General features: G+C 41.2%; 1 protein-coding gene across 1 annotated transcript; it reads right to left on the minus strand.

The window, feature by feature from the left end:
- Window positions 1–944: 944 nt before the first annotated feature.
- On the minus strand, window positions 945–2,987 carry LOC140593497 (snaclec bothroinsularin subunit alpha-like). Its single transcript, XM_072718434.1, has 6 exons — window positions 2,939–2,987; window positions 2,701–2,783; window positions 2,363–2,478; window positions 1,914–2,042; window positions 1,439–1,535; window positions 945–1,222 (listed from the first exon to the last, which is right to left on the minus strand). Exons 2-6 carry the CDS (start codon window positions 2,753–2,755, stop codon window positions 1,152–1,154), a joined length of 468 nt encoding a protein of 155 aa, XP_072574535.1. The 5' UTR covers window positions 2,756–2,783; window positions 2,939–2,987; the 3' UTR covers window positions 945–1,151.
- Window positions 2,988–8,616: the final 5,629 nt, after the last annotated feature.

Genomic DNA, 8,616 nt, shown 5'->3' on the forward strand with positions numbered 1-8,616 from the left:
GAGTCCCAGGTGTCCGTGACAGGCAGTGGATATTGCCCCTCCAGTGAGTCCTTAATCGATCCTGGGGGAGCCACTCAGTGAGACGACCTTGTGGAATCTCTATAAGATCCCGGGTCCATCTCAGGTAACTCCTCTTGACCTGGAGTAGCAGTGACACTGCATGGAGGTCCCTCTGGATATCCTTCCATGGAAAGTGTGTCCAGCAAGTTTTGGTTGTGTTTTGGTTGTGTGTATCCATCCATTGGTTGTTTGGTTGTGTGCATCCATCCATCCACTTTCTAGCTGCACATTCTAGTCACAGTGACAGGGGTCCTGGAATCCCCTCAGGCAGTCTAGTACACTAAGCTGGGACACACCCTGCACAGGGTGCTACTCTATCACAGGGCGCATCCACACTTGACATCAAGTAACCTCCTCTAGCAGTAATAACAGCAGAGAAAATTCGAGGATTTCTTTCTACGAGGGACTCTAAATACTGCTCTGTTTTATGGGATGAAATAATTAACTAGTGCATTTAAAGATAGAGGACAGCATAGAACAGGGGTGGCCAACAGACAAAGGGCCGGTGTGTATGCAGGATTTTGGGATAACCTGTAGGTCAGCTGTTCAAACCCAAGTGTGAGGACTCTTCAGCCAATCATTCCTCTAATTAGTAATCTAATTAAGGATTTGCAGTCACCCCTGGTGAGTATGCCACCACCACACAACCATAGGATGTCTGACATGCATTGTTACAAAGTCTTTCATGTCATGAAGGAAACTTGTTTTATTTGACTTATATTTTCATTTATATTCAATGGTTTACAAGAATAAAAAATCAGCAATTTACGAAATAAATGGAAAAGTGGTAAAAACCTGTGGTGTGCAAACACTTCTGACTGGTATTGTACATGGTGACTGGTAGTGTAAGCCATAATATGGGCATGAATGATTGACAAAGTCGCTTGATTGTTTGAAATGCTTTTTTTAAATTTTTGAATATGCTTTGAATTTAGCTTAGCAATGCGCACATAATTTGAATAAAATTGCCTTTCCCACTGTACCTTGCTTTTACAATAATACTGTCTTTCATTCCTGATTTCGGGTCAACACGCGTATTGATAAGCAAGCAAAAGCCTAGACTGAATTTGGTTTCTGTTCTTCTGGTTCCTCTACTGGTCCCGGAACCCACAGTAGAACGGCAGCTCTCTGTCACAGCTCATTGGGACCCAGGATCCATTTCCTGAAAATCAGGAGCAAATTGATGAGAACAGGCGTGAGCAATGGCTTTGAGAAAGACAAACCTGCACGATTTAGTATGGAGAGCTGATTAAGGGAGTCAGTGTTTGCCAAGATACAAGCCCCCCCCCCCCCCATCTACACACGCTCTGCAGGTCCTCATAGGCCACAAATGTACAGAACATATTTAGCAAAAAAAATAATAATTAGTTTTTTGTACCTTTAATAGCAATACACTGCTGGCCAGTTTTGTCTGGACCACGCGCCATGTTACTGTAATCGAACTGAGTGCCATCTGTCCAAACCCAACTTGCCCCCTAAGAAAGAAAAAGATGAAGGTTAGTAAAGGAAAAAATAGCTGATTAAACATGGAATTTCACAGTTTACTACTTAGCATTGTGGTGTGATACCTATAGTGTATATTGTTAAAGAAATTAAGATATTGTGTAAATCGGTATGTGATGAGGAGAAGACATGGATCCCCAGGTGTCGGTCAGAGTCAGCGTCAGAGTCAGTGTCAGTGTCAGAGTCAGAGTCAGCCTTGCTTTCTGTGTCTTTTTCTGATTCACTTTCCCTTTTTTCATTTTCTCTCATCCATGCTATAAAACTCGTCCTCTACATAAAGTATCTGTTCCCTGCTTTTGTTCACTATCCCAAATGAAGAGAATCTCATCATGGACTTTATTCTCACTTGCCTTTAAGAATCCACCGAGCCAGGAATAAGCATAGTATCCATTGAGAGACAAACGGATCACCAGATTGTTGGAATTTAGGCTGTGAACACTCAGAAGTTCACCATATGTGTTTGTCGCCTGGCATCTCGTCTAAATTGCAGAGAAGAAAGGAGTAATTAGTCAAAAACAGTATGAATACTGAAGAAGGTACTCAAGATGTTTCAGAGATGAATGAATGCTCATTACTGAGCATCCTGAATGTTCTTTGACAAACTAGAAACCAACTAATCACTTTCCCAAAGAACTGTATTAACCTTGACATTATTTTTTCTGTTTTTTTTCCATATTTATATAATTTTTATCATTTCTATTTATTTTTAATGTTTTATTTGAATGTTTGTCAGCTTATGAACATGATCAGACTTTGAATAAAACATTCAGTGCATCAGAAGGATAAAGGAAACAGGAACCCGTGCTGTGTTGAAGTCCAGATACTCGTCGAAGAACTTCACACAGTAGCTGCCAACTTTGTACCAATTCCGTAACCTTCTGTCCTTACATTGTCTAAACTGGCGGCCTTGCAGCTCTGGAAGGAGAGAGAGGGGGGCAGTGATGCAGAGAAGGACCAGTTGACTGATAAAGAAGTGACATTTAGATCTTTTATGCTTCTCCACATCACTACAACCATGATATAGTACCATGAACTCAAAAAGTCAATAGAAATGTTTTGCAGGACACAGGTACATGCATTCTAGCATAGCTATGATTTAATGGATAACTTTCTATATAAAATATGCTCTTTTTTCACCTTGAGCATTGACCGCCAGGAGACACAGCAGGGTAAGAAAAGCCACAAGCTTCATCCTTTACAGTGGTGGTTCTCTGTTGGACCTGGAATAAAAGACAAACAAGCAACCACATTCAATCAGTTAACAAATAAGTGCATGTTTCAGCATCATCACCCTTTCTTGTGCTATACATCCCGCACACAGATTTTCATAAATGCTCTGTAAGAGTAATTGTCGGAATTGTAAAATACAGTTTACCTCAGTTCCACTCTTTCTGATAGTGTTACATGACATGAGAGCCTTTATAAGTGTAAGTTAGGCCCACCCACTGTTTTGAAGATAATCTTCTGTTTGCTGAAGTGAAAAAAAAAAATACTTTAGCAGGTTTCAAACTGCAGTTTTTGCAAATGAAAAGCAATATTGCCACTGTCATCAATATTTTTTTTACAGAAATGTTTTTCTTTACATGTAATTATGGGATTTATTGTCCAAGGTCAAGCTCTCTGTTTAATCATGTATTTAATATCTCATAATTATTAATAAAGTAGGACTGATTATTTCTTTTGTAGAAATGTAATTGTTACGAATGTTACTCACAACTATTGCTCAGTCAACAAAAAAAAAGCTTACAAGTAGAAAGCATCCAATCAGAAGTCATAGTTTAGTCATCCTGTATTTACAAGTCTACATTCATTTATGCCAATTTTTGTCAGAGGAATGACACAGGAAAACTCCTTCTGGCTTTGGATACCTAGCAGTTAGATATCTAACACAATCCTCACTCGCCCCAGTGTTTCACAGCTGTGTTTCATATTCACAAGAAAATGGACCCCCAAGTGTGATGAATATCTCTGCCTTCTTGTGCTAAACATAACTAATGTCAGCCTTTCAGTGGGTCCTTTAGGGGTCTAACAGTGAAATCACTTTACTGCCCTACAGACTTGTACCTGTAGCCATCGGGGCTGTGACTGGCTCAGTGGGCTAAGTGACTGTCTTTGGAAAAGTTGCTGGTTCAAGCTCTGATCTTGACAGTACAGTTACATATCCATGGGTTCTTGAGCAAGGGCCTTAACTCCCAGCTCCTGGGACACCACACATTAGCTGACCCTGCACTGTGACCCCCAAGCTATAGAGAATGGGATAACAGACACAACATCCTCTTCCTCTGGCTTTTCTGAAGAAGAGTTGTAACAGTAATCGGTGAAAGAGGATAACTGAAAAAGATATGCATTCTGTATCTGCTTTGCGCTCAGCAAGCTGTATCTTCTCATCGTGGTCAGCATGACCAAACACTTACAGAGCCGAAGTGTTTGTGGTTTAGCAGGTTTGGATGCTTTATCTGTAATCGTAAGGTTATGGGTTCAAACCCCCCAATCAGCTGGCTGACTTCAGTTCTGGTCCCTTCAGTCTCATAACTCCTATTTTATTCAGGTGCCCTCTGACCCTGCTTTGCCAGTAATGTATGGCACTTGGGATTAAAGTCTTTACTAACTAAACATAAACAAAATGCATTTCTCAAGCCTGAATTTACAGAACTGATTCTTGAAGATCCTTCTTCTCCCGCTACATCTACCCCCCCACTGCACCTCCTCACTATTCACATTTTCAAGCTGTTATTCATTTGTTAATGAGATATTTAAATAAACTATCTCCTACCATAGTTTAATGCAAACTCTTGCACTGAGATCATGCCTGGTATCACAGCACACGTTGGCACAGAGCGGGAAAGCAGGCACAGGAGTCCAGGGATCTGGGGAAACGCAGGGTTTATGTGGGAAAGGCAACTCGGGGACCACGGAGAAACACACCTAACCCTAAACCTAACCCTAACCCTAACTGACGGCAATGACCAGACTGGGGAAACATTCGCAGATACATACTTACATACCACAAACTAATTAAACACAATTAGGAACAGCTGATAACAAGAGGATTCCACACAAGGTAAACAAGGGGGCATATCACACAGGAGGATCGGAACAATTGGGGCATGACACAGGTTGCTTCGACTAAATATGTTATGCTACTCAAAAAGTCTGTTGTGCAATATCAACTTTCCAAACTTCAAGCAGATCACACTCGACTGAGTGCTCACTAGTCACTCCACAGAAACGGCCTACCTCCCCATGGGTGATCTTTTTTAAATCCCCAGGCCTACTTCCCTGTGGGTGATCTTTTTTAAAGCCCCAGGCCATCCTCCCCATGGGTGATCTATTTTAATGCCCCAGGCCTACTTCCCCATGGGTGATCTTTTTTAAACCCCCAGGCCTACTTCCCCATGGGTGATCTTTTTTAAAGCCCCAGGCCTACCTCCCCGTGGGTGACCTTTTTAAACCCCCAGGCCTACCTCCCCGTGGGTGACCTTTTTAAACCCCCAGGCCTACCTCCCCGTGGGGTATCTTTTGTAAACCCCCAGGCCTACCTCCCTGGGTTATCTTTTTTAAACCCCCAGGCCTAACCCACTGTGGGTGTTCAGGCCTCTCTGGACTCATCACATAGCTCTTCTGTAATTTTAAAATGATCCTGTAGCAATGGAAGTTGATAAGGGTCCAATGGATTATTGTATAAAAACACTTATCAGCTTGTTGCTATGTGGTATTAGCTAATTCCAGAAGTGTTATAAAAAATAGCTTTTCTGTAATTTTGTTTTCGTTTACTGTACAATGAATTGATGGTAGGAGATAGTTTACTTGTTAAAAAATGAATAACAGTTTGAAAATGATACCTAACAGTTAGATACCTAACACAATCCTCACTCGCCCCAGTGTTTCACAGCTGTGTTTCACAGAGATATTCACAAGAAAATGGACCCCCAAGTATGATGAATATCTCTGCCTTCTTGTGCTAAACAGAGATAATGTCAGCCTTTCAGTGGGTCCTTTAGGGGTATTAGCTAATTCCAGAAGTGTTATAAAAAATAGCTTTTCTATAATTTTTTTTCATTGACTGTAGGATGAATGGATGACAGGAGATAGTTTATTTGTTAAAACAAATGAATAACAGTTTGAAAATGTTAAGAACAAGGACCTGCAGGTAGTATATTATTTGTATATAATTTCTATACATTTTTATGTTTTTTGTGAAGTTATGTGAAGTCTATTCCTGGTCAGACTCTGTGTAAAATATTCAGTGCCAGATAAATGTAAAAGAAGCATGAACCCAAGCTGTATTGAAGTCAACATCCCATCCATTTTCCAAACCGCTTATCCTTCCTGGTCACAGGGGATCCGGAGTCTATCCCAGAAGCCATGGGCACAAGGCGGGGAACCACCCAGGATGGGGGGCCAGCACATTGCTCAGTAACTTCAATCAGCATCAGCATGTCTTTGGACTGATGAGGGAAACCAGAGCACCCGGAGGAAACCCCACAACAACATGGGGAGAACATGCAAACTCCACACACATGGAACCCAGGTGGAGACTCAAACCCGGGACCCAGAGGTGTGAGGCAATAGTGCTAACTACTGCACCACCATGCCTGAAGTCAACCTATAGTTGTTATTAAAGTGTTTAAAAACTAAATTCCCGCATTTAAACAATTTTCCACAGATTTTTTTGTATTTTGGAGAGATGCAGCTAGGGCCATCAGAGGGCGCCAGTGAGCAGCCAGAAGCAGCCTTCTGGAAACTTGCACTCTTAGTTCCACACCTTAAGCACGCCTCTACATTATTAGCTGCTCATTAGCACAGGTATTTGTGCTGGCTGGATTGCTCAGGCTGTGCTTGGTCATCTAAACCATTTTATGGAGCGTTTGTGACTCCTGTCAGCCTTTGTATTGTATTAATGCTGCTTTCCATTTTTTTTCTCCTGTTGGATCTTGGACTCGTGAGGATTTCCCAGACTGATGAGCCGGTACCACTTTACAATAAGGCTCCCTTTTGCCACTTGTAAATGGTAGTAACTCATTAATAAAAAGAATACAGTGTTATAACTTTGTTTAAAATTGTCTATTAATAATTTACAAAGTGTTACGACCTAATTAATAAACAGATTATAAACCATTCATAAACCCTTTATAAGGGAAGCCTTATTGTAAAGTGGCACCAGAGGCCCTTTACTGAAGATCTCATTCCAGTTAAAGGACTAATTTGCGCCTGTTTATAATCACCTTGTGGAGTATTTTGATTTCATATTTGAAAGGTCATAATCAGAATAAGAAAAAAACTTTATTGATCCCAGACGGAAATCGCTTCTTCTTCTACTTCAGTAGAAGGGCAGCTCTCTGTCACAGCTCATTGGGACCCAGGATCCATTTCCTGAAAATCAGGAGCAAACTGATGAGAACAGCCGTGAGCAATGGCTTTGAGAAAGACTTACAAACCTGCACGATTTCGTATGGAGAGCTGATTAAGGGAGTCAGTGTTTGCCAAGATACAAGCCCCCCCCCCCCATCTACACACGCTCTGCAGGTCCTCATAGGCCACAAATGTACAGAACTTAGAGTTTTTTGTAGCTTTAATAGCAATACACTGCCAGCCAGTTTAGTCTGGACCACGCGCCACGTTACTGTAATTGAACTGAGTGCCATCTGTCCAAACCCAACTTCTTTCTTTTCTAAAGATTAAGGTTAGTAAAGGAAAAAATAGCTGATTAAACATGGAATTTCACAGTTTACTACTTAGCATTGCGGTGTGATACCTTTAGTGCCTATAGTGTGTATTGTTAAAGAAATTAAGATATTGTGTAAATCGGTATGTGATGAGGAGAAGACATGGATCCCCAGGTGTCGGTCAGAGTCAGTGTCAGAGTCAGTGTCAGCCTTGGTTTCTGTGTCTTTTTCTGATTCACTTTCTCTTTTTTCATTTTCTCTCATCCATGCTATAAAACCCGTCCTCTACATAAAGTTTCTGTTCCCTGCTTTTGTTCACTATCCCAAATGAAGAGAATCTCATCATGGACTTTATTCTCACTTGCCTCTAAGAATCCACCGAGCCAGGAATAAGCATAGTATCGATTGAGAGACAAACGGATCACCAGATTGTTGGAATTTGGGCTGTGAACAATCAGAAGTTCACCATATGTGTTTGTCGCCTGGCAACTCGTCTAAATTGCAGAGAATACATTTTTAATGTTTTATTTGAATGTTTGTCAGCTTATGAACATGATCAGACTTTGAATAAAACATTCAGTGTATCAGAAGGATAAAGGAAACAGGAACCCGTGCTGTGTTGAAGTCCAGATTCTCGTTGAAGAACTTCACACAGTAGCTGCCAACTTTGTACCAATTCCAGCTATGATTTAATGGATAACTTTCTATATAAAATATGCTCTTTTTTCACCTTGAGCATTGACCGCCAGGAGACACAGCAGGGTAAGAAAAGCCACAAGCTTCAAACTTTACAGTGGTGGTTCTTGGTTGAACAGATAACCAAGCAACCACATTCAATCAGCTGTTTTATCACAAATGAGTTCAGAATCACCAACCTTTGTTGTAATAAACATTCTACATATAAATTCTCATAAATGATGGAGATATAAAAGAAGTTTACAGCAGTTCCACTGTTTCTGGTGATGTAACATGACATGACTCCCTTTATAAGAGCAATGCTAGTTCCACCCACTAGTCTGTAGATAACAGCTGGTTTGTAAGAAAAAGTACTGTATCAGTATACAAATTGCAGTTTTTGCAAATCTGGGTGGGGTTGATCTGTGTTCCTAACCTCAGCCATGGTCACGAGCTTTGGGTAGTGAGCGAAAGAAGAAGATCACGGACACAAGAATTGGAAATGAGTTTCCTTCATTGGGTGTCTGGGCTTAGCTTTAGAGATATGGTGAGGAGCTCAGATATTCGGGTGCTCCTCTACATCTAAAGGAGGCAGTTGGGGGGGTTCGGGCAGCATAGCTGTCAAGTCTCCCGTTTTGGCCGGGAAACTACTGTATTTTACCCCTCTTTCCCGCCGTCCTCCCGTATTAGTATTTTCCCGTAAATCTCCCGT

This window comes from Paramormyrops kingsleyae, chromosome 12, assembly GCF_048594095.1.
Source record: "Paramormyrops kingsleyae isolate MSU_618 chromosome 12, PKINGS_0.4, whole genome shotgun sequence".
NCBI classification, from domain to species: Eukaryota; Metazoa; Chordata; class Actinopteri; order Osteoglossiformes; family Mormyridae; genus Paramormyrops; species Paramormyrops kingsleyae.